Source organism: Elephas maximus, chromosome 15 (assembly GCF_024166365.1).
Source record: "Elephas maximus indicus isolate mEleMax1 chromosome 15, mEleMax1 primary haplotype, whole genome shotgun sequence".
NCBI classification, from domain to species: Eukaryota; Metazoa; Chordata; class Mammalia; order Proboscidea; family Elephantidae; genus Elephas; species Elephas maximus.
This window is the reverse complement of record NC_064833.1, coordinates 29,994,861-30,022,747: the sequence shown is the minus strand read 5'-3', so window position 1 is coordinate 30,022,747 and position 27,887 is coordinate 29,994,861. Positions and strand designations below refer to the sequence as shown.

The following is a 27,887-nucleotide window of genomic DNA, read 5'->3' as shown; positions in this document are numbered from 1 at the left end:
GCAAAGAAAGGACTCTCTTGGGCAGAAAAGAAAAAAATAAACACAATTAAGTTGATGATATTTTTCTTCCAAAACTGTCGCTGTATTCACCAACAAAGAGCTCAACCCTGATTCAACAGATCAATGTTCTTGGAAAAAGAAATAACTTTGTAGAGTGAGTACAGAAACAGACACATTGCTAATGCTGGTATCATTCTATTTCAAGGCTCGAATGATTTAGTACTTCACTTCTGATGACAATGTGCTCTCCAGGAAGTTGAGGATGTTGGAGTTGTTTCATAGATGAGCAAAGGAGGACATATAAGAAGTATCTGGTTATAAGAAATTGGACTGGAAGCATCAGCTTATTTCATGTCAGCAGGAACGTTTAGTCAAAATGTGATCCAGCAACCTTGATATGATAAAAATCCATGTCCTTCTTCTATAATACTGAGTTATCCAGACACAGACATTCATTATAGCTACAGAAAATCCTTTACCATGTAACACAATGTTATAAATCTAAATTCTAGAAGTCTATGAACTTTTAGCCTTTTTCATAGTTTACTGCTCACTGAATTTCCTCTGCCTATCCATCCATAAACAGAGTTTAACCTGAATTGGATTAAGCTGGATCTCAGATCCAAAACCTTTAGTAGCCAGAGAAGTGACTTCTAAGACTTGTGATCACAGGAGATGTGAAGGCAGCAAAGGACACATTGTCTTCTCAGTGTTAATGCAGAATGGATTGTCAAGTTGATAAGATGCGCTGAAATGAAATGTCCTGTGGTATCTTTTTGTATTCATTGCTGTCCCAGGCAGGATACTTAAAACAAAAATCTCTTATTTATGAAATTATGTTAATGAAGTATAAACTGATATGATTATTTTGTACCTACTTTTGTTGTTATAATCGTTCTATATTTGACTTTGTGCATATTTTGCAGAGCCGACTTTGCTTTATGCTCTGGTAATTTCCCACTTTATGTAATCCAATATGAAGGCACTTGCAAGGTTACTGGAAGTATTTATTTTTTAAAATTAAAAACAATCCTGTTTTCATTTTTATATTGTTCACCTGTGTACTTGACTGTAAATTCAGACTAAGAAGACCTCAGAATTTTATTATTAAAAATACTGCCATCTAAAAAGAATTGTAAAGGACCTTATTGATAGTAAATATTTTCATTAAAAAAATTCTCATAAAATGTAATAAAAAATAAAGCATGTTTGGAAAGAAATACTAATTAATGAGATCAATCTTACTTACCAAACTCCTTGGGAACTGCTATAGAATAAACACAATTATGTCCAACACTGTAATTTTTTGGATAGTTTGGTGATAAAACAGTGCCTTCAGAACCTGTTGAACGACTTCCACAGGGTGCTAGAAAATAAAAATGATAAATATAATTTTTAGAAAAATTCCAAAAATGCATAATATGGATGTATTTTTTATATAAATTTTTAAAATGTAGCTGCCGAATTTTGAGGCTGATCATTTGTTTGCATCATTTAAGAACATGCCACAGTACCAAATATTTTAAAAATAAAACAAGGAGGCAGATACAATCGACCCAGGGACTGAGTAATACAACATAATAATGTTGTAACAGTGCTATATCTAAAGGTAATAATGGTGGCCTTGCTTTCATTTACAAAAGGAGTCTAAAGTTAATCATCTCTTTTATAGTGATGAGGAATTACATACGTAAATGGGAAATTATTTTATTCACTTTGAGGCTTTGAAACTCTACTCAGGTTCAACACTTATCAAGCTGCTGCCAAATTAAGCATGTTTTTTTATACATGGGGCTCTGGTGGTGCAGTGGTTAAGAGCTCTTGCTAACCAAAATGCCAGCAGTTCGAATCCACTAGCTGCTCCTCAGAAACCATATGGGGCAGTTCTGCTCTGTCCTACAGAGTCGCTATGAGTCAGAATTGACTCGATGGCAATGTGTTTGAGTTTTTTTTTAGATAGGGAACAGGGACACTTCTACAAACATATTCACCCGCTCATCTAAGAAATCTGTTATCTCTCTAACCTTTTATCTTATTTAATTTACCTTGAAATTAGAGGAACTGCTAATGGTGCAGAGAATCAGACTTTTTTCAACCTCTAACCTACATATGCTCTGATCAGAAAGAGCTGAGACCTATTCCAATGTTTCTGGTAAACTCGTAGATGGTGACCTGTTAGTCACAAGACTGGGATTTCATTAAGATTTGCAGTGATGGAACTCAGGGAGGCCTGGGCTACAAGTGGAAGTTTAAGTGTCAAAACATATTCCAGGTCATTGAGAAAGATGGCTGACTAGGTAGAAGCTACCTCAGATCCCTCTTGCAACAAAGACTCGGAAAAACAAGTGAATCGATCACATACATGACAATCTATGAACCCTGACCATCAAATACAGATCTAAAGAGTTGACCTGAGTGACAGAGACTGAGAACGAACAACCATGGGGAAGCAACGACTGCTTTTGGAGCCTGGAGCCAGAGTCCCAGTCAGAAAACCTTGGTGCTGGGCTTTGGACTGGGTGCAGGGGAGCTGAGCACGGCATCCTGAGATGGTGCAAACATGGGACACAGCCCTAGCCCACAGAAGTGACCTTGGGGGAAGCCCAGCCAGTGCACACAGGCATCGCAGTGACATGGCTGACAGGAGGAGAAGTCACCGGGAGGCAGCGACAGGTTTTGGATACTGGAGTGCGGCGTCCCAGCCGGGGAACCTTGGCGCTGGGCTTTGGACTGGGAGCGGAGGAACTGACCACAGCTTCCGAGACAGCACAAGCATGGGACGTGGGCCTGACCCTTGGGGGCAATCTTGACCCAGCCAATGCACACGGGCTACATACCCCTTGGGAATCTCATATAAAAGTCATCACCAAACAAGATAAGTAACTTTGTATATATTCCGGGGTGCTACTCTCTCCTATCTATCTGATCCTTCCCCTCCACTTCCCAAGTGGCTTCATTAACATTGGAATTTCCTGAGCCAGAGAGTGAACTGCGCTGCAGTTTTTCATTCTTTTTTTTTTTTTTTTTGGTCTTTTCCTAAACCATTCTCCTGGCCTCAGAGAAGCAGCTACGAAAAACCCAGGGACTAAAAATCCTTCCCTAATTGGACTAAAAATACAGAACAAGCTCCAGCCAAGCATATGTGATCCACAGTCTTGGGCTTTCATTCCTACAGGAAACAAGGTGGCTATTATAATGCAAAGGCAATTCTGATAGGGATCTGGCTGTAATTGTTTTAGAGGATTACTGGAAAGGCAAGCTTCCCAGGTCTGATATCTCTGCGTATTCAACAGAGCCCTCACTGAACCACAACAGGGAACTGAGGGCTGAACTACACCCAGACCACCTAGCCTCCTGCCTTAGGGGTCTAAGGAGTGTGACACCTACCAATCTGTAGAGGTACTTGCATTGGGGGCCTAAGGTACAGCTGCAGAGTCCACCCAAGAAAGTGCTTTAGAAATACAGACACACCTACCTCACTGGCACTTGGGGGAAGCCTGTCAGCATCCTGCCCCCCCTAGAGTGTGAACCCCTGCTGCTACTAGAATCTGGTGCACACAACTATCATCTCTACTTCTCTAGGTGGATGGGTGACAGTCTGCACCACACAATTGATGACCCAAAATCAGATTCTACTCAAGAATAGTGAATGGACTCTTAGGCTTATATATCTGGTAACAGCCCTAACCAGCTGGTAATGGCACATAAGTGATTCAAGGGCTACAACAATCAAGACAGCGCAATCTAGTAGCCCATCTACGTATACTGAAAGAAAACAAAAAAAGATAAGATTCAGTGAGCAAATATAAAATAAATCATTACAATATCTTATAGATGGCTCAGAGACTGCAGTCGATATCAAACCACATAAAGAAGCAGACCATGATTGCTTCTACAACTTCCCAAACTAAAGAATCAAAATCTTTCCCAAATGAAGATACAATCCTGGAATTGCCAGATGCAGAATATAAAAAAACTAATTTACAGAATGCTTCAAGACATCAGGGATGACCTCAGAAATGAAATAAGGCAATCTACAGAAAAAGCCAAGGAACACACTGATAAAGCAGTTGAAGAAATCAAAAAGATTATTCAAGAACATAGTGGAAAACTTAATAAGCTGCAAGAATCCATAGAGAGACAGCATTCAGAAATCCAAAAGATTAACAGTAAAATTACAGAATTAGACAACTCAATAGGAAGTCAGAGAAGACTCGAGCAATTGGAATGCAGAGTGGGGGATATGGAGGACAAGGGAATTGACACCAACACAGCAGGGAAAAAATCAGATAAAAGAATTAAAAAAACCTAAAGAAACCCTAAGAATCATGTAGGACTCTATCAAGAAGAATAACTTGCGTGTGATTGGAGTCCCAGAACAGGGAGGGATAACAGAAAACACAGAGAGAATAGTTGAAGATCTGTTGGCAGAAAACTTCCCGGACATCATGAAAGACGAAAGGATATCTATCCAAGATGCTCATTGAACCCCATATAAGATCGATCCAAAAAGAAAATCACCAGGACATATTATCATCAAACTTGCCAAAACCAAAGATAAACAGAAAATTTTAAAAGCAGCCAGGGATAAAACAAAGGTCTCCTACAAAGGGGAATCAATAAGAATAAGTTCAGACTACTCAGCAGAAACCATGCAGTCAAGAAGGCAATGGGATGACATATATAGAGCACTGAAGGAGAAAAACTGCCAGCCAAGGATCATATATCCAGCAAAACTCTCTCTGAAATATGAAGGTGAAATTAAAACATTTGAAAAAAAAAAAAAAAAAGATTTTTTTTTTTTTTTTTTTTTTACAGAGAAACACAAGCTTAGAGAATTTGCAAAAACCAAACCAAAGCTACAAAAAATACTAAAGGAAATTGTTTGGTCAGAAAATCAATAATATCAGATACCAGCACAACACAAGGTCATAGAACAGAACATCCTGATATCAACTCAAATAGGGAAATCACAAAAACAAATTAAGATTAATTTTAAAAAGAAAAAAATGCTCAAAACAGAGAATCATTGAAGTCAATATGTAAAAGATCACAATAATCACAAAGAGGGACTAAAATACAGGAGGTATAGAACTGCCATATGGAGAGGGAAACAAGGTGATATAGGACAATACAAGTTAGGTTTTTACTTAGAAAAATAGGGGTAAATATTAAGGTAACCACAAAGAGGTATAACAACTCCATAACCCAAAATAAACACCAAGAAAAACATAATGACTCAGCAAAAATAAAGTCAACTACTATGAAAATGAGGAACACACAATTTACAAAGAAAAATGTCTCAGCACAAAAATGTAAGTGGAAAAATGAAATTGTCAACAACATACACAAAAAGGCATCAAAATGACAGCACTAAACACATACTTATCTATAACTACACTGAATGTAAATGGACTAAATGCACCAATAAAGAGACAGAGAGTCTCAGACTGGATAAAGAGACACAATCCGTCTATATGCTGCCTACAAGAGACACACCTTAGACTTGGAGACACAAACAAACTAAAACTCAAAGGATGGGAAAGAAATATATCAAGTAAACAACAAGCAAAAAAGAGAAGGAGTAGCAATATTAATTTCTGACAAAATAAACTTTAAACTCAAATCCACCACAAAGGATAAAGAAGGACACTACACAATGATTAAAGGGACAATAGACCAGGAAGATATAACCATATTAAATATTTATGCACCCAAAAACAGGGCTACAAGATACATAAAACAAACTTTAACAGAACTGAAAAGTGAGATAGACACCTCCACAATTATAGTAGGAGACTTCAACACACCACTTTCGGAGAAGGACAGGAGTCCCAGTAAGAAGCTCAATAGAGACACGGAAGACCTAATGGCTACAATCAACCAACTTGGCCTCATAGACTTATACGGAACACTCCATCCAACAGCTACAAAGTATACTTTTTTTTTCTAGTGCACAGGGAACATTCTATAGAATAGACCACATATTAGGTCATAAAACAAACCTTTACAGAATCCAAAACATCGAAATATGACAAAGGATCTTCTCAGACTACAAGGCCATAAAAGTGGAAATCAATAACAGAAAAATCAGGGAAAAGAAATCAAATACTTGGAAACTGAACAACAGTCTACTGAAAAAAGACTGGGTTATAGAAGACATTAAGGAGGGAATAAAGAAATTCATAGAATGCAACGAGAATGAAAACACTTCCTATCAAAACCTCTGGGACACAGCAAAAGAATTGATAAATGCACACATACATAAAGAAGAAAGAGCCAAAATCAGAGAACTGTCCCTACAACTTGAACAAATAGAAAGTGAGCAACAAAAGAATCCATCAGGCACCAGAAGAAAACAAATAATAAAAATTAGAGCTGAACTAAATGAATTAGAGAACAGAAAAACAATTGAAAGAATTAACAAAGCCAAAAGCTGGTTCTTTGAAAAAACTAACAAAATTGATAAACCGTTGGCCAGACTGACTAAAGAAATACAGGAAAGGAAACAAATACCCCAAATAAGAAACGAGATGGGCCACATCACAACGGACCCAACTGAAATTAAAAGAATCGTATCAGATTATTATGAAAAAACGTACTCTAACAAATTTGTGAACCTAGAAGAAATGGATGAATTCCTGGAAAAACACTACCTACTTAAACTAACACAATCAGAAGTAGAACAACTAAATAAACCCATAACAAAAAAAGAGATTGAAAAGGTAATCAAAAAACTCCCAACAAAAAAAGCCCTGGCCCGGAAGGCTTCACTGCAGAGTTCTACCACACTTTCAGAGAAGAGTTAACACCACTACTACTAAGGGTATTTCAAAGCATAGAAAATGACGGAATACTACCTAACACATTCTATGAAGCCACCATTTCCCTGATACCAAAACCAGGTAAAGACACCACAAAGAAAGAAAGTTACAGACCTATATCCCTCATGAACATGGATGCAAAAATCCTCAACAAAATTCTAGCCAATAGAATTCAACAACATATCAAAAAAATAATCCACTACGACCAAGTGGGATTTATACCAGGTATGCAAGGCTGGTTTAATATTAGAAAAACCATTAATGTAATCTACCATATAAATAAAACAAAAGACAAAAACCACATGATCTTATCAATTAATGCAGAAAAGGCATTTGACAAAGTCCATCACTCATTTATGATAAAAACGCTCAGCAAAATAGGAATTGAAGGAAAATTCCTCAACATAATAAAGGGCATCTATACAAAAAAAAAAAAAAAATTTTTATACAAAGCCAGCAGCCAACATCACCCGAAAAGGAGAGAGCCTGAAAGCATTTCCTTTGAGAACGGGAACCAGACAAGGATGCCCTTTATCACCGCTCTTATTCAACATTGTGCTAGAGGTCCCAGCTAGAGCAATTTGGCTACACAAAGAAATAAAGGGCATCCGGATTGGCAAGGAGGAAGTTAAATTGTCTCTATTTGCAGATGACATGATTTTATGCACAGAAAATCCTAAGGAATCCTCCAGAAAACTACTGAAACTAATAGAAGAGTTTGGCAGAGTCTCAGGTTACAAGATAAACATACAAAAACACTTGGATTCCTCTACATCAACAAAAAGAACATCGAAGAGGAAATCACCAAATTAATACCATTCACAGTAGCCCCCAGGAAGATAAAATACTTAGGAAGAAATCTTACCAAAGATGTAAAAGACCTATACAAAGAAAACTACAAAGTACTAGTGGAAGAAACTAAAAAGGACCTACATAAGTGGAAAAACATACCTTGCTCATGGATAGGAAGACTTAACATAGTAAAAATGTCTATTCTGCCAAAAGCCGTCTATCCATACAATGAACTTTTGATCCAAATTCCAATGACATTTTTTAATGTGATGGAGAAACAAATCACCAACTTCATATGGAAGGGAAAGAAGCCCCGGATAAGTAAAACATTACTGAAAAAGAAGAAGAAAGTGGGAGGCCTCACTCTACCTGATTTCAGAACCTATTATACAGCCACAGTAGTCAAAACAACCTGGTACTGGTACAACAACAGGCACACAGACCAGTGGAACAGAATTGAGAACCCAGATATAAATCCATCCACGTATGAGCAGCTGATATTTGACAAAGGCCCAGTGTCAGTTAATTGGGGAAAAGATAGTCTTTTTAACAAATGGTGCTGGCATAACTGGATATCCATTTGCAAAAGAATGAAACAGGAACCATACCTCACACCATGCACAAAAACTAACTCCAAGTGGATCAAAGACCTAAACATAAAGACTAAAACGATAAAGATCATGGAAGAAAAAATAGGGACAACGTCAGGAGCCCTAATACAAGGCATAAACAGAATATAAACATTACCAAAAATGACGAAGAGAAACCAGATAACTGGGAGCTCCTAAAAATCAAACACCTATGCTCATCTAAAGACTTCACCAAAAGAGTAAAAAGACCACCTACAGATTGGGAAAAATTTTCAGCTATGACATCTCCTACCAGCGCCTAATCTCTAAAATCTATATGATTCGGTTAAAACTCATCCACAAAAAGACAAACAACCCAATCAAGAAGTGGGCAAAGGATATGAACACGCACTTCACTAAAGAAGATATTCCGGCAGCTAACAGATACATGAGAAAATGCTCTCAATCATTAGCCATTAGAGAAATGCAAATTAAAACTATGATGAGATTCCATCTCACTCCAACAAGGCTGGCATTAATCCAAAAAACACAAAATAATAAACGTTGGAGAGGTTGCAGAGAGATTGGAACTCTTATACACTGCTGGTGGGAATGTAAAATGGTACAACCACTTTGGAAATCTATCTGCCGTTTTCTTAAACAGTTAGAAATAGAACTACCATACAACCCAGAAATCCCACTTCTCGGAATACACCCTAGAGAAATAAGAGCCTTCACAGGAACAGATATATGCACTCCCATGTTTATTGCAGCTCTGTTTACAATAGCAAAAAGCTGGAAGCAACTAAGGTGTCCATCAATAGATGAATGGTTAAATAAATTATGGTATATTCACACAATGGAATACTACTCATCAATAAAGAACAGTGACGAATCTGTGAAACATCTCATAATATGGAGGAACCTGGAAGGCATTATGCTGAGTGAAATTAGTCAGATGCAAAGGACAAATATTGTATAAGACCACTATTATAAGATCTTGAGAAATAGTATAAACTGAGAAGAACACATAGTTTTTTGGTTATGAGGCGGGGAGAGAGGGAGGGTGGGAGAGGGTTATTTACTGATTAGTTAGTAGATAAGAACTACTTTAGGTGAAGGGAAGGACAATACTCAATACACGGAAGGTCAGTTCATCTGGACCGGACCAAAAGCAAAGAAGTTTCTGGGATAAACCGAATGCTTCAAAGGTCAGCGGAGCAAGGGTGGGGGTTTGGGGACTATGGCTTAAGGGGACTTCTAAGTCAACTGGCAAAATAATTCTATTATGAAAACATTCTGCATCCCACTTTGAAATGTGGCATCTGGGGTCTTAAATGCTAACAAGCGGCCATCTAAGATGCGTCAATTGGTCTCAACCCACCTGGATCAAAGAAGAATGAAGAACAGCAAGGTCACACGATAACTATGAGCCCAAGAGACAGAAAGGGCCACATGAACCAGAGACTTACATCATCCTGAGACCAGAAGAACTAGATGGTGCCCGGCCACAACGGATGACTGCCCTGACAGGGAGCACAACAGAGAACCCCTGAGGGAGCAAGAGAACAGTGGGATGCAGACCCTAAATTCTCATAAAAAGACCAGACTTAATGGTCTGATTGAGACTAGAGGAACCCTGGTGGTCATGGTCCCCAAACCTTCTGTTGGCCCAGGACAGGAACCATTCCCGAAGACAACTCATCAGACATGAAAGGGACTGGACAATGGGTTGGAGAGAGATGCTGATGAAGAGTGAGCTACTTGTATCAGGTGGACACTTGAGACTGTGTTGGCATCTCCTGTCTGGAGGGGAAATAGGAGGGTAGAGAAGGCTAGAAACTGGCAAAATCGTCATGAAAGGAGAGACTGGAATGAGGGAGCGGGCTGATTCATTAGGGGGAGAGTAAGTGGGAGTATGGAGTAAGGTGTATATAAGCTTATATGTGACAGACTGACTTGATTTGTAAACTTTCACTTAAAGCACAATAAAAAATTATTAATTAAAAAAAAAAAATTCCATTAGTTGCCATCAAGTCGACTGAGACTCATGGCGTCATCGTGTGTGAGAGTAGAACTGTGCTCCATAGGGTTTTCGAAGGCTGATTTTTGGAAGTTGTTTGCAGACCTCTCTTCCCAGGTGCCTCTGGGTGGACCCAAACCTTTAAACTTCCAGTCGGCAGCCAAGCTCATTTATCATTATACTACCCAGGGACTCTACAAAAGAACATGTTGTTGTTGTGGAGTGCAGTGGAGTCCATTACAACTCATAGCAACCCCCAGTGACAGAGTAGAATTGCCCAATAGGGTTTCCAAGGAACGGCTTGGTGGATTCTAACTGCTGACCTTTTGGTTAGCAGCCATAGCCCGTAACCACTGCATCACTGTGCCAGATCTCTCTCCCACAGAACTTATGCGTAGTGATAAAGAGTTTCTAAAATCAAAATGAGGGTCTCAGCAAGGTCAAGATGACTGATAACTAGGTTGTCAATAAAGGGTTAATCCAAAGTACTCCGAGTAAGCAAGGGAGAGAGACAGAAAGAAAAGTAATGTATGTGCTTAGAATGCTCCAGGAAGCACATGGCACAAATGCAATGTCCTTGCAAAGAATGTTTTGGGCAGATGGTCTTCTGGAAGGAGATGAGATTAACTAATACGAAAAAAAAACATTTTTGAAAAATTGTGAAATTAGTCACGTCTAACTTTGTGTATAAAAGCTAAACTTGTCTCCAGAAAGACAAACCATTTTGGAAATTCTGCCTGAATGTTGCCTAATTCCAATCATTATATTCCCTCAATAAAACTCTTTACATATTTATTTTTACAGAGCACCAGCTTTACTCTTTAACCATGGGTTTGAACCATCAACCTTCCATTTAGCAGTAAGCTCTTAACCATTGTGCCACAAGGGCTGTATACAATGTTAACAACACAACGACCATTGCGTGGAGTCAATTCCTACTGATAGTGACCCTATAAGACAGAGTAGAACTGCCCCATAGGGTTTCCAAGGAGCGGCTGGTGGATTCCAACTGCCAGTCTCTGGGGTAGCAGCCTGAGCTCTTAACCACTGTGCCAAGGCTGCAGAGGTGATAATAAATATTCTTGAAGCGAAGATGAAAGTAAATTTTCTTAAACTGAATGAGGTCACCCAGAAACACATGTAAATGAGAAAAGAGGGCTCCAGAGGAGTTTCCCGGGAAAATGGAAGGCATAATATCGACAGATAAAGAGACGGTTGCTAAGAAAACAGAAAAGAGCCCTGGTGGTGCAGTGGTTAAGCGCCGGGCTGCTAACCAAAGGTCTGCGGTTGTAACTCACTAGCTGCTCTGGGGGAGAAGAATGTGGCAGTCTGCTTCCCTAAATATTAAAAATCAAAACAAAAAAAATCAAACACGCTGCTGTCTCTAGTCATTCTAACTCATAGTGACCCTATAGGACAGAGTAGAACTGCCCCACAGGGCGTCCTAGGCTGTAAAAGCTCAGCTGCTAGCCAAAAGGTCTGCAGTTGGAATCCAGTAGCTACTCCTTGGAAACCCTGTGGGGCAGTTCTACTCTGTCCTATAGGGTTGCAATGAGTTGGAATCAATTTGACAGCACACCACAAGGAAACAGAAGAAAAGTTTAGAGAGGTAAGAAAAGGAGAAATTAGAATCTCGGGAGGCAAAGGAGAAGATAATTTAAATTAAAAGAAAACCTTCAAAAGGGTTAAACGTGGTAAAATGCCTGATAAGATGACGAAAATTTGGACTGACTTATCAATTGGGAGTGTAAGGAAGGCTTCTACCTCACGCTTGGTATTTTCCAAGAGCAGGGATTTTCCCTAAACAGCAGGCTGTGGGCAATGTCTTTTACACGCCCCCTAGTGACTGGTGACCAGGGAACAGGGACTTCTGTTTTCCTTCCTCTGGGAGCTGTCCTGCCTGCAGAGCACATTTTCTGGGCTGCTTTTATTCTATGCTGTATGGGGCAGTTCTACTCTGTCCTACAGGGTCGCTATGAGTTGGAATCGATGCGACGGCACTGGGTGTTTTTGTTTTTATTCTATGCTGCGGAGCCCTCGTGGCATAGTGGTTAAGGGCTCGACTGCCAACCAAAAGGTCAGTAGTTTGAATCCATCAGCCCCTTCTTGGAAACCCTATGGGACAGTTCTACTCTGTCCTATAGGGTCGCTATGAGTCGGAATTGACAGCAACAGGTTCGGTTTTTGGATTCTAGGCTGTAAAGGAGCCGTGGTACCACAATGGTTAAGTGCGAGGCTCCTAAACAAAGGATGGTGATTTGAACCCACTCAGAGGCTCTGCAAAAGAAAAACCTGACAATCTGGTCCTGTAAAGATTATAACCTAGAAAACCATGGGGCAGTCCTACTCCGTCACATGGGTTCGTTATGAGTTGGAATCTTGGCACCCAGCAACAACAACCTCTATGCTGTAAGTTTTACAGAGGCGAGCTTCCTGAGGAGGAGGCTATGGTTGTTCTGACACACACTGCACGTCAGCTTTTATGCTATTAAAGCTGATGGAACTCCTTCAGCCTATCTTTCAGCTGGCTGTGAACCTGGGCAAAGAGTAGGCAGTGTAATTATTCCTCTCAAACATCAAAAAGGAAGTTTTTGATGTTATTAATGGAGTAGTTTCAATTACAGCAGCCTTCTGCCAACTATACCCAGCAGCTCAGATCCATTCAATGTGCCAAGAAAGATTTTTGCATTTTTGAAGAGGGAGGAAGAGGAGGAGGATATGTGACAGAGATATATGAGGCCAGCAAAGCCAAGATATTTACTATCTGACCCTTTACTGAAAAAATTTGCAGACCCAGAACTAGAGTAGAGGGGTGGAATCTAGATTATACTAGTTGAATGAAGACTGAGTGGTATGTATAAAGAAATGCAAAAACTAATCATGGACTTGACCATAAATGGAAGGAGAATGTAGTTGGCAAAGATGCAAAAGCACGTGAGTTCTTGTTGCTTTCTTATTTATTACGGAGGAAGGAAGTCATTACAAAGGAAAGTTCAGGGACACTGACCTAGAGTCCTGGGAAAGATAATATCAAGGACAAAAGTGGAATGATTTGCTTCAAACAGCAGTAGTGACACTCTACAGAAGAAAGGGCTAAAGGAGATCAGACATAAATAGGTTTTCAGTTTTACGTTGAAATTAATGGGAGTTTAAGCCTGGTTTTCTTTCTGAAGAGAGATGGATACATACCTGTATTAGGTCATGAAAGTTTGAAAAAGTCAAAACTTTTAATGTATTGCTGGTCAAAGTTTACAAGATATAGCAATATATTTAAAACACGCGCACACCCCATGAACAATATGTTGTGTTGAGCAGGGTGGCTAACGAGTGTTTCTTTTTAAAAAAAAAAAAAAATATGCAAAAGAGTAATAAATAGTTAGGATAAAACATACTAAAATTAGAACTTCACAGAAACAACAACAAATTGACAGTGATGATAATAACCAAAGATGCATCACTCTCATCACTTGTTATTGTTTGAGATTAGTCAGGTGTATTCTTATTTCAGCACTGATAACTTTATTCAACCGATAATGCTACTGAAGAGAGAATGACTCAAGAATGAACTGTATGTTTTATGTTAACTTTCTTTCTGATTTTAAGGGTTCCAAAATTAAAATTATAATAATTTGAATGTATATGACAAAAGATCTTATTTTTATATTTGAAAAGTGTGATTAGAAATGAGAGCTTCTGACTCAAGTTCAACTCTGTGACTTAGTCACAGACATTCTGCCATTCCAACATTAATATGTGCCTGACAGCATACATTTGTTTTGTGTATTTTATTTTGCATTCTGGACATTTAGGAGAGCTTTTGTTGAAAATCTCATTTATAAATACAAAGCTTTTTTTTTTTTAAACTAAAAAAAAAAAACTACTGATGAATATTTAAGAAGTCACAGTATAATCACATATTATTATGGTAACCAGTATTACTTTAGATATTGTTGTTTGTACTGTTGCCAATAATTTTACTTTCCTTTTGGTCAGTGCCTAATGCATGATCTAATTTATAGTTAATAATGCAGAATATTGCAATGACAGATAACTTTTTATGCAGTATTAAATAATGTAAATAAGGGAAAATCAACTGTCCTGTGAGATACCAGGCTATTGTAATCTCTTGATACTTATGCAATCTAAATGGGATAATGACTAAGCTAGGTCAACTTTATTAATTCTCCTAACATTGAACCCAGAGGCTTTTCATATTGTCTCCTCCTGTTTCAATTTCATCTTATTGGCTAGTAGAGTAATTTCTTCTTTCTGTCTCTGTTAAAAAGTAGAAAGAGAAGATAAAAGCAAGCTGTAACTTTGGATTCTATACTTTTCTTCTATCTTGTGGACTTACGTCAAACTGGCTTTTGTCCCTCTGAACATTCTATATCCACTGAAATGTATTAAGCATAAGAGCTCACCTGTTCCTGATTATAACCTATGTGATACGTATGACTGCCTTTTAAATCTGTGGTTTTTAATAGTGTGCCTGTGGAACATATGAATTATGAGAAGTGGTTCCATGGTTAGGTAAGTTTGGGCAACATGTGGGTTAAAGAAACAGAATTCTTTGCTGTAGGACCTAGTTGAGCCTTTAATAACATTTGGGGAATGTTATACTCTTTTTATGAACTTACTTGAAAGCACTCTTTTTTCTATAGAACATCAAATGACCAGTGTTCTTCAGGACACAATCTCTGAAACACCAAGTTGATAATTAAAATGTATATAACTATGGTAATATCAAAATTTATGTTGTGACTGTAAATAATTATTATTTATAGCACTGAAGAACTATGCTTCACATGTCCGTACAGACCCCAGTGATTTTAGAGATTTAAAATTTCAAACACTCTATTTGTAAAATCCCATTATTCTTGACCCCCTTCCCTGACTCCCAGGGTACAATAAACTATTGATTTCTGTTGTTTGTACCCTAACTGGCTTTTGAGATTCTCTCTCCTGTTTTCCACTAACTGCCACAGTCCAGACTCCCAACGGTTTTCACATATACTCTTCCAATACACTCCCAGCTCTACCCACGGGTACATGTTCATACCAACGCTAGCAATTTTTCAACATGCTACTTTCGTCATTTGCCAACCCTTTCCTGGGACAATGCCTACCACACGCTAGGTTCTCCATAAATGTCTACTGGATGAAATGAGCTATGCATATGAGACAAAGCTACTATGAAGTAATGGTTCATGGTTAGTGCATAGCACGATCTTTTCATTTGGTTGAAATTACCTCCAAAATCACTTAAATTACCATATAGTGCAAAATTCAGACATATCCTCTGTCAATGAATCCATCTAAGCCTTTTTTTTTTTTTTTCTGAAATTGGAATTTTTGCTTTTTCTTTGTTTGACTACCACGGATTATAGGTACTTTACCTTTAGGGACCATACTATGTGAAAGATAGGTATGTTTAAACACTAGGAATATATTTAGTGATGAGGCACTGACAATATAAGAGCCATGTGTATACTGAGCTTCACTGAGGGAATAGAAAACTCATGTCTGCAATTTCACAGTAGTGTATCCATGCTACCAATTTATCAATCTAGGCTATACCCTCACTGAGTGAGCAAAATCACTCACACAGTTTAATTCCTTATTTTCTTGTTCCCTCTTTTTGTGTTTGTTTAGTTTTTAAAATCCTCTTTGGATGAGTTCATATGGCTTGATTTTCATAAGTTATACACACTCGTAATCTATAAAACATATGCTTGTTTTATCCCCAAGAGCTATGTTTCCAGTGATATAGTAGACAGATGTGGTATTTCCAGAGAAACCAGAGTGTGAGACTAGAACAAGATTTTAAGGCTGTATCCACTCCATGAAAAGGACTTCCCAGCCACATTTTGAACAGAGATATGTGTGTGAGGTAGAGGAGTAGGACTGAAGAGGAAGGAGAGACCAAATGGGTACTCCACTATGAGTGAAGTAGAACAATCCCAAACTTTTTACATAGAAGAGGTACTACTTGAATTTCTAGGTATCTTAGAGAGTTTTTAAATGTGTGCAACATGGCCTTAAGCTACTTGCAATTTCAAATCTGGCTCTTCACTTGTGTAATGTATAATTTATTATCAAATATATGCTAAAATGAAAAGTATTAAATAATGTATAAATTATTCTCAGAAAGCAAGTTAGGTACTTTTAAAAGTGATGAATTCTTGCAGGTCACAAAAGAGCAATGTGGTATATTAAATCAATAATTTATAGATGTGGCCTGTGACTCCTTCAGTTTGAAAGAACTGCCATACCTTCTGAAATTTGCTGGTATACTTCTATTATATTACTTATGCCCTGATATAGCCTGATTGAATGTCACAAATCATAAATTCTAGAATAGAATGTGTTTGAAAGTTCTATCTCCCATGGAGCCTTTTTTTTTTCTTTTTTTTAAGAAAGACCTTTCTAACTCTTAAACTCTGTGATATGAATTTGTAATACAGACAGCTACTATTCCCACTACTGATGTTAAGATTACAGTGACTATTGCTTCTTTTGCTCCCTTGTTCAAAACGTTGATTGTAGTAAAACCACCTAACGATTTGACCACTCATTTTGTTCTCCTGTTCATGCCTCCTATATAAACATACATACTTCATTGTGTTTATCTGTCCCAGATGATAAGCTCTAATATCACATCCATGCAAATTCCATTGTACAGTGCACCATACAAGTGATAAGCCTCCAATAATGTAGTTTTATCATGATGGAGTTTAATACTGCTTTAAATTATAACCTATAGCACTAAATAACTTAATTATTTTGATCTTCATTCTTCTCTATAATATTTTTTGAAACAGTCAAATTTATTTGTCTGGAAAGCTGTAAGGATAGCATTTATGTGAGTTTTCTATTGTTAATTGTTTACCTAGAAAAAAGCAAAAATCATCAACTTTCAGTACTCATGGATTGATTTTGTGTTACAGTTACACATTCCTGCTTAACACTAAAAATTTTTTTTTTTTTAAATTCATGTATGTGGTAATTGGTGGCTTGTGAACCATTTTAATCAGTAAGTCAACATAGGAGGATATGAGCTCCTACATCTGTCCCCTCACTGATTGCCTGAGGTCAATTGTTTGATTTAGCTAGCTAGGAAGCTGTCCCCTTCCTGTCTTCCTCCCACTCCCCAGTGACCTATGAGTTGTATTTTTCATCAGAGGGTACGTTCTTAGAGAGAAAAAAGTCCCTCTATGGTAAAGGCATATGAATAGCTATATTCCTTGGGTAGATCTTCCATGTTACCATATACAAATTCTATTAATAATTAATAATGGTCTTGTGGGTGCTGGTAGTTAACCTATGATACCCATATCACTCATTTTTAACCCCACTTTTTTATTGAGATATAACGCACGAACTGTAAAAATTTTTTTTTAAAGTATACGATTCAGTGTTTCTCAGTATATTCATAAAGTTGTATAACCACCACCACTAATTTCAGTGCATTTTCATAACCCCCAAAAGAAATCCCTTATCCGTTAGCAGTACCCCATATCTCTCCCGCCTACAAGCCCCTGGCAAACACTAATCTACCATCTTATAGGAAGCTGTGCATGAGAAGACAAGTGCTTTTAAAATGGTTTTAATTGAAATTTTGGTGCTTTTGTAACAACAAAAATTCCTTTTCATCTTTTAACTTATTTCGTATTTCTCCTAGTCATTTATTTTTAGTGATGACAACACTTATTATTTAAAAAAAATATTAGTATGAGTTCAGAGGGAAGAAAGAAACCTGTCCATCTGCCGCATCACAAATATTGCTTTCTCAGGAAAGTCTTCGCTGACTTGTCTGACTAGTTCAGAAGCCTCCATCATATTGCACTCCATTAATTACTTTCTGGAGCCCTGGTAGGATGACGGTTCATTGCTCAGCTGTTAACCAAAAGGTCAGCAGTTCAAATCCACCAGCTGTGCCTTGGAAACCCTATGAGGCAGTTCTGCTCTCTCCTGTAGGTTCACTATGAGTCAGAATGGACTCAGTGGCAGCAAGTGCTTGTGAATGTGTTAATTACTTTCAGGACATCGATTACAATTTGTAATTATATATTTATTTGTGTGGCTCTTTGATTAACATCTGTTTTTATCACTAGATTATAAGATCTACGAAGTCCAAGTTTCCATATCTTTTTTTCCCATAATTTGTATCTCTGGAGCCCAGCATAGTGTCTGTTTATATAATAAACTTCCAATACGTATATGTTATGAATATCAAAAAGAATAAATTATATATTATTTTAATATTATTCTGTCAGCTGTGTGCCATCATCAATTTCGACTCATAGCAACCCTATAGGGCAGAAGAGAACTACCCCACAGGGCTCCCCAGGCTGAAATCTTTACAGAGATCACTAGGTCTTTTCTCCCATGGAGTGGCTGCTAGATTCAAATTGCTGAACTTTCGGTTAACAGTCGAGTGCTTAACCAGGCCTCCTTTTATGTGTATTAGATACATGGAAAGTAAAGCCTATAGATTTTTCAAATGCTTTGTGAAGGGTAGCACAGCAGAATTCAATATAAAAACCAAAGCTTCGGAATCAGAAAGGTCTAGATTTGAGCTCCACTTTTACTATTTCCTGACTGAGTGGCCTTGGAACTTGAACAGGAAGTGACTTTCAGACCTGATACTTAGTGTAGGCTTAGGTAAAATGAACTAATGAACTGTCCTGGCTGAATGTGATATTAAGAGGATCTTTAGGAAGAGGCCCAAACTAACCGCATCAATCCCAGGAAGGTTCAAAGTTTAAAAGAAAGTTCAGTCAGAACTCCCCCATTGAAATAGGAATGCCTTTTAGTGACCATAGGCAAGGCATTGTTGCCCTCCAGAAAGAGCTCATGACTTTCATTTTCACTTCATTTAATTTTTCCCAAGGATATCCAGCAAAGCACTTGATCCCAAAGGAAAAGCAATGTTACAACTTCGTTTCCTTCTTAAGGGGTAGGAATACTATATTTGGCTGTTTAAGGTCACTGTACATGTGATTCTCCATTTCTTTAAACTTTTTATCCTTTAGAAGTCCAGGGGAAACAGGAGCCAATGCTACTTACGGAAGGGCAGAGATTGTGACCAATCTTCTCTTCTTGCTTATAATTCAGAGGTTCTCTTCCTAGCTCCCTAAATTTGAATGGGGAAGAAAAAATGTCTACACTTTCAATAGTCACTAACTGATGTTTTTAAGCTGAATTTTAGCATTCCCTTTAATTATGAACAGATGCAACAAGGCACAGTAGAATTAGATGTAACTGGGACTTTGTCATCAATAGAAATCACAGGTATTTTCATATTACTTTATAATTGCAGCAGATATTGCAAATATTATTTATGTTCATTACTACTTAAAATTATAGGACTTATTAGACCTTCTGCAAGATCTTCCAATCTAGTGCTTTAAGATGAATATATACACTTACATCAAAAATTTGTGATTTTTAATTATAATTTTAAGCACTTTGATTAAAAAAAGTACTTTGATAGCTATATTTTAATACAACTGGTTCTCTTTTTAAGCCTATATGGTTTATTTTATTTTACGCACTTAAAAAGATGATTCTAAGAAGGGGTCCGGAAACCCTGGTTGCATTGTGGTTAAGAGCTATGGCTGCTAACCAGATGGTACTCCTTGGAAACCCCATGGGACAGTTCTACTCTGTCCTATAGGGTCGCTATGAGTTGGAATCAATTCAGTGGCAACTGTTTTTTTTTTTTAAGAAGAGGTCCAGAGGATTCACCAGCATGCATGAAAGAGCTTAGGAATCCCTCCTCTTATTAATTCCTCCCTAACCACCGCTTTTTCTCTTTGTCATTCTCTGCCTACTCTTGCCCTCAAGACAGTTTGCCTCTGGAATTGTTGCTTTGGCCTAAGAAGATCTGGAAAATACTAACTTCATTGGAGGACCCTTTCTTGCTCTTTTGCTAAATTCTAACCTGAATCAGAAAGGTATGAGTAGTAACTCAGGTTTGGGACTTGAGGAGAAATACTCAGTCTTAGGGGTTGGCTTAGTGTTGAGGCTACTTAGAAATATAATCTAAATATGGCTCAGCTTTGCTAATTAACTCTCCCATGTAGTTCAGTTTAACTCACTAGGGTTGAGTTTTGGGATTAGGGACCAAAGTCTCTGTTACACAGACAGTTGTATTTTGTTTTCTTTTAAGCATGCATCTCTCTTAGGAATCTTGAAGTGAAGGATTCTCTCCTTGAAGTGCAAGGATTCTCTCCTTGATGAAATTTTCTTTGTTTTATAAAAGGGAGGGAAGTAGATACCCACACCCTTCCGTTAGGGTGTCTCTTTGAAAACAGAAAACATCTGACAAAAGGCCATTGCTTTTGATTTTACAGTATAAGGTCATGGGCCTTCTGTTATGGGTTCAGTTGTATTCCTGAAAAAGATGTGTTGAAGCCCTAACCTTGGTACCTGTGAATGTAACTTTGTTTGAAAATAAGGTCTTTGCAGATGGAATTAGTTAACACGAAGTCATGCTGGAGTAGGGTGGGTCCTAACCCCAGTCATTTTAGTCCTCTAGTGCTGCTTTAATATAAATATCACAAGTGGATGGCTTTAACAAAGAAAAATTTATTCTCTCACAGTCTAGCAGGCTAAAAGTCCAGATTCAGGGCATCAGCTACAGGGGAAGGCTTTCTCTCTCTGTTGGCTCTGGAGGAAGGTCCTTGTCATCAATCTCCCTCTGGGCTAGGAGTTTCTAAGTGCAGAGACCCAGGGTCCAATGGATACGCCCGTCTTCTGGCACTACTCTTCTGGTGGCATGAGGTCCCCATGTCTCTCCAATCACCTGTCTCCCCCATATACCAAAAGAGACTGGTTTAAGACACAATATAATCCTGTAGACTGAGTCCTGCCTCATCAACACAATCACCACCAATCTCATATCATCAACATCATAGAGATAGAACCCACAACACACAGAAAAATCACATCAGATGACAAAATGGTTGAGAACTACGCAACACTCAGAGTCACGGCCCAATCAAGTCAACACACATTCCTGGGGTACACATCAAAATCCATAACACCATTGTAGTGGCATTATTATAAAAAAGGAGATGAGATACAGAGCCAGAGAGATGAACAGGGAAGATGGCCATGTGAAGAGGAGGCAGAGATTGGAATTATGCTGCCACAAGCCAAAGAATACCTGGGACTACAAGAAACTGGAAGAGACAAGGAAGATCTCCTCCTAGAGTCTTTCAAGAGGCGATGGCCCTGCTGTCACCTTGAATTCAGATGTTTAGCCTCCAGAACTGTGAGAGAATAAATTTTTGTTGCTTTAAACTATTCATTTTGTGGTAATTTGTTTACAGCAGCTCTAGGAAACTAGTATACCTTCTGACCACTGGAACCATAAACACATATCTCCAAAATTAAGTCCATCTTCTCTAATAGGTATAGAAAAGACTGTCACAAGGGGCACATATTTATCTCTCAAGGAGGTAAAACAGTTTTTACTGTTCCTTTTTTTTTTTTTAACTTTACATGTATGTGAACTTCTGTCTAGTCTTTGTAGTCTCTTGAAGACCACCTGCGATGGGCCTTGCGTTCTTGATAGACTTATTCAATAACAAAACTTTTTTTTTTTTTTTCCTTTTCTTCTTTTGTAGGCTTTATGGAGAGAACTCTGTTAGTAGGATTTTAATTTCCCCAACAGAAGTAAATATTTGGCTATCCTTAGATATTTTGTCTTGTTACCTTAACACCATTTCTTAGTAGAGTAGCATCTCGATTCCACCATGACCTCTAACAGTTACCATTATATATTTTACTTTCTTCATCTGTAAGGAGAAAATAATACCTCACTGGGTTTTTTAAACTTTTGGTATACATAAATATTATTTTCTTTTTGCAAAAACTGACAACATATTAGGAAAGTATATTCGAGGTCTGGATTAAACATAGACAACATTGTAATGAGGAGTATCTTAGTACAATGAGAGGTCATGTGACTGCCCATCTGAAAACATGCTATAGGGATGGGGATGCCAAAGGCAGGAAAAATAAAAATGGTTTAAATACCAGCCCCCTTTGAATGGTCACAAGATTACATGTTGCAAATTACAGGCATTGATTTTCAATCAATTGCTTCTTACATGGACAGGTCTAGATAGTGTGCTCCAGAACCAATAGCCAAACCAAAAAATAAACCCATTGGCATAAAGTCAATTCCTGCCCATAGTGACCCTATAGGACAGAGTAGACTGCACTGTAGTTTACAAGGAGTGCTTGATGGATTCGAACTACGCCCTTTTGGTTAGCAGCCGTAGCACTTAACCACTATGCCACCAGAGTTTCTGAACCCATAGCAGTAGGGATTTATTTGTAACAATGATAAGGCTGAAGAAATAATGTACGTAACAGTCACTGGAAAAGAGCAGGTACTCAATAACATTATCTTCCCTTCTCATTTCCTTTTAAACATACTACTTTTCATATTTTTGTTTTATCTCAATACCACCTTAAATTTTTTCCATACAAAATATAGGACACTTCTCTGCAGAATACATACATAATCTGATACATAATCTGTGTGTTAGGTCTTTGAATGTTCAAAATTCCTATGTGCTGCTGATTAAAGGCAGATACTTGATAATCAGTAATAATTAGCCACTGAGCCTTTGTTTTATGAATGTTTCATCTACATACTTTAATTATACCCCATATTTAAATGACATCAAATGCTGAATTTATCACTATATTAGATTAGATAATCTCTATATGCATTCATCACAGAATGGTACTTCAGACTTGTTTCATATGTAAAAAATAAAAAAGTATCAACTTCAAGGACCTTTGAAATGAGGATCTTAGCCTAAGGCAATTCATGCCATTTAAACAGAAGAGCTGGAATAATAGTTTAGTTATTTACTTCTTCTACTCAAACAATATGATTTAATTTAAGGTAGGTCATAGAGGTTACTAATGACAGATTACTCTGAAGTTGGAAAGTTATAATTGTGAACTATTATTATTATTTTGGTTTGTTTCAAAGCTTTCTTTTCAGTTTACGGGGTAAGAGAGCTCTCCTTTTAAAAGCTTTTGTAATTCCATAAATAGTTGGAAGTTGAACTAAGAATGGTGCCAGATGAGTGCTTCCAATCCTAACATATTTGTGTTTAGGCACTTGGGAGACTCAAACGTCATTAGTGATTGAATCCTTGATTTAATTTTTCTGCAGAATCCAGCACTTAGATTAGTGTAAGTAAAAAAAAGGTATTAAACATAATGTTCCATATTTTCAAAAGAATTGAGTTAGCACTGACTAGGTATTCTACTCTGTCCTATAGGGTCGCTATGAGTTGGAATCAACTCAAAGGCAATGATGTTTTTGTTGTTGTTGTTGTTGTTGTTGTTTTTAAGCATATCTACTAAGGCATTTGTACTCTGTTAAAAATTGTATTTTCTATTGCATTTCAGATGGACTTTTGAATCAGTTATTGGTAGGAATTTACCTTCTCAAAATTCTCATATATAACCTGGAGGAAGATTTCATAAATAAGTGAACCCCAGCCCCAAACCAAAAAAACCCAGTGCTGTCGAGTCGATTCCGACTCATAGTGACCCTATAGGACAGAGTAGAACTGCCCCATAGAGCTTTCAAGGAGTGCCTGGCAGATTCGAACTGCCAGCCATTTGGTTAGCAGCCATAGCACTTAACCACTACACCACACACAATTCCATTACTTCTCTTGGCACTATACACCCATTCATAAAACATTTAAGCAACCAAAATATGCTAGGCCGTTTTAGGTTCTAGTGATATAAAAAGGTAATTACAAGATCCTTTGCAGATTTAACCAGCTCACTTGTAGAGCAGTGATTAGGAAATGAGAATATTAATAGTCCTTACTTTAGGGGGTTGTGTTGAGGTATAAAATAATATGTGTTAAAAAGGTAAATTTGTGCTCAATACAGGTAAGCTATTATTATTTTTCATCAGTCTTCTTCCCTATATTCTTGCTTTATTGAGTACCTGACATTGTGCCATTTTAGATTTTCTATTTCTTCTAGATGTTTACACATGCTCAACCTTAGGTGTAAAACATCTCATCTCTTCATGTCCTCTGCTTCATCTGGTTACTTCTTATTTATATGCTTAAGATTCAGTTCATTTATCATATTTATAAGTATGCCTTCCTTAGTCTCTCTTTCTAACTTAGTCAGGCACACTCCTATGCTCTGTGTCCACAATGCTCTGTTCTTATTTCTAGTAATGGACCTTTAACTGATGTACAATATGTCTCACCAGATTGTAAACTCTGTAAGGGCAAGTACCATATTCAATTCATGTTTTTATCCCTAATACTTAAAAAAAAAAAAATACTTAGGAGATGTAATTGTTACCAAAAATGACTTTTGAATGCCTGAAAAAAAGGGATGAATAAATGCTATGGTCTCTTTAGAAGAACTGGAAAACTAGTGGCTCTTTAACAGTTCAAATATATTTATGCCAAACATCTTATATCAGTCAGCTATTAATTGGAGGCTCACTGTATGCTATAACAATGGAAAGGATCAAGAATATTGCATTGATACTGTAGCCAGTGATTCCAAATTTTATGATTTACCTTTCAAAGTTCTGAGGTTCTAAAAGTAACTGGGGCTTTACCTACATCAGAACAACCTTTATGCAGGATATATAGCTACATTTGTAAATGTAGATATTTATTCTATCCTGGGAGCACTGGTGGTGAGAGAGTAGATACGAATGGTTTATATAAGAAGACAAGTGATCAGATACCTGAAGGAGGTGAGAGAGCTAGTCAGCCAGATGGCTGAAGAAGTATTCCAGGCAGGGTGGACAGAAAGTGCAAAGCCCCTACGGTAGAAATGTGATTAGTTCATTAAAGAAATATCAAGGAGGTCACCGGAGTTCAAAGGGAGTAGTAAAGGAGGAGAATAGTAGAGATGTCACAAAGGTCAGAGTATGTATGGACAGATGAAATACAGCTTCTTCATGTAAGAACTTTGACTTTTACCCTGATTTGGGAACCCACTGGTGTATTTTGAGTAAATTAGTGATATGATCTGAGGTATGTTTCAGAGATCACTCTGTTGTGTTGAGAAGAAACTGCATAGGGAACAAGGGAAGAAGGTAAGCTAGTTAGGAGGGAGGTGAAGAGGTAAGAGATGGATGTCCCAGGATAGGTTAGAGCTCTTTTTATAGAAATAAATGCAATGCCATTAGGTGAAATAAATCAAGGAATGAATATTATAGGAAAAATATGGAATCTGGAGCTATTTGTGATTTATTATCTTTATCTAATATTGAGTCAAATGATAGATCAGAATGATATGACTTCAGTATGTGTATAGATAAATAAAGTAACAGAGTTTGAACAGATACTTTATAAAGTATGAAACATAAAAAGAGAAGAAATTACTTGCTAAACACATTTTTTTATCATCAAGTGAATTGAAGGAAAAGGTATCCTGTTTTCCTGTCACTTAATACATGTGACATTCTCATGAGATAAACTGCAGGGCTTCTCATCACTGAACAGGATTTATCACAGGATACTATCATTTTGGATCTACTCTTCTGACAAATATAATCCTCCAGTGTTCAACTTAAGCTCTTGAAAACATTTTCTTCAGATTGAAAATGTGCACTTAATCCTTTAGATGATAAAAATCTATCTACTAAAATAGACAAACTTTGTAAATCTTATGGCTTAATTCAATTTAGCAAAATTTTATTAAGAGCCTGATTATATGAATTAATGTGTCAACATGATTGAAGCATAAAATGTTGACTATGACTTCATGGAGCTTAATGTCATCTGTGGTAAGACTAAAACAACATTACAACAAAAAGCAAATTATGGTTAATTGAAGAGTTTACACAAAGTATGGTGATGTTGACTTTTAATTTTGGGGGGAAAAAAAAGTAATGAACAAAAAGTTTTCCTTATTTGGCATTCAGGAACCACAGCCCAAAAGCAACTCCTCACTCAGAAAGAGAAGTTAAAGTAAAGCCTACAATGTGTCTCTAGGTTTGCTGTATTGTGGTGGCTTTAGTGTGGTTGTGATGTTCGAAGCTATGCCACCGATATTTCAAATACCAGCGGGATCACCTGTGTTGGACAGGTTTCAGTAGAGCTCCCAGATTAAGACAGACTAGGTAGAAGGAAGAAACCCTGGTGGTGTAGTGGTTAAGTGCTATGGCCACTAGTCTAAAGATCGGCAGATTGAATCCACCAGGCTCTCCTTGGAAATTCTATGGAGCAGTTCTACTCTGTACTCTAGGGTCCCTATGTGTTGGATTTGACTCAACAGCAGTAGGAAGAAGGATCTGGCAGTCTACCTCAGAAAAAATTGGCCAGCAAAATCCTTGCAAATACTTTTATTCAACAACAGAATGTCAGCTCTACACATGGACATTACCAGATGGAAAACACAGGAATCAAATCGACTACATTTGCTGTAAGAGATGATGGAAAAGCTCAACATCATCAGTCAAAACAAGGCCAGGGGCTGAATATGGAACTGATCATCAATTCTTATATGCAAGTTCAAGTTAAAGCTGAAGAAAATTAAAACAAGTCCAAGAGCCAAAACACAACTTTGAGCATATCCCACCTGAATTTGGAGAGCATCGCAAGAATAGATTTGAGTCATTCAACCATAATGACTGAAGACCAGATGAGCTGTGGGATGACATCATGGACATCATACATGAAGAAAGCAAGAGGTCATTAAAAAGACAGGAAAGAAAGAAAGAAAAGACTAAAATGGATGTCAGAAGAGACTCTTAAACTTGTTCTTGATTATAGAGTAGCTAAAGTGAATGGAAGAAACGATGAAGTAAAAGAGCTGAACAGAAGATTTCAAAGGGGCTTGAGAAGACAAAATAAAGTATAATAATGAAATGTGCAAAGACTTGGAGTTAAAAAAGCAAAAGGGAATAACAAGATCAGCATTTCTCAAGCTGAATTAATTGAAGAAAAAAATTCAAGCCTCAAATTGCAATTTTGAAGGCTTCAGTGGGCAAAATGGAGTCCTGGTGTCGTAGTAGTTAAGAGCTACGCTACTAACCAAAAACGTCGGCATTTCAAATCCACGAGCCACTCCTTGGAAACTGTATGAAGCAGTTCTACTCAGTCCAACAGGGTCTCTACGAGTTGGAATTGACAGTGATGAGTTTGACCTTTCCTTTTTTTTCTTTTTAAATGGAAAAAATACTGAACAACCCAGGAAGCATCACTGTATCAAAAAGAACTGGTCAGCGTTCACCTATTTCAGGAGGTAGCTTATGATCAAGAACCGATGGTATCGAAAGAAGAATTCCAAGCCACACTGAAGTCACTGGCAAAAAAGAAAGCTCCAGGAGTTGACGGAATACCAATTGAGATGTTTCAACAAATGATGGACCACTGGAGGTGCTCACTCACTTATGCCAAAAAATTTGGAAGGCAGCTACTTGGCCAACACTCTTGAAGAGATCCATATTTGTACCCATTCCAAAGAAAGATGACCCAATAGAGGGCACAAATTATTAAATAGTGTCATTAATATCACATGCAAATAAAATTTTGCTGAAGATAATTCAAAAACAGTTGCAGCAGTACATAGAAAGGGAACTACTAGAAATTCAAGCTGGATTCAGAGGAGGATGTGGAACTAGGGATACCATTGCTGATGTCAGAT

General features: G+C 37.6%; 1 protein-coding gene across 3 annotated transcripts in view; it reads right to left on the bottom strand.

Moving 5' to 3' along the window:
* CSMD3 (CUB and Sushi multiple domains 3) overlaps positions 1-27,887 on the bottom strand; it is a 1,374,620-nt gene that overhangs the window by 293,670 nt on the left and 1,053,063 nt on the right. For all 3 annotated transcript variants that reach the window (XM_049854130.1, XM_049854131.1, XM_049854132.1), the window contains one exon: positions 1,250-1,366. In XM_049854130.1, coding sequence (XP_049710087.1) covers positions 1,250-1,366 — 117 coding nt within the window. The remainder of the gene's footprint in view (positions 1-1,249; positions 1,367-27,887) is intronic.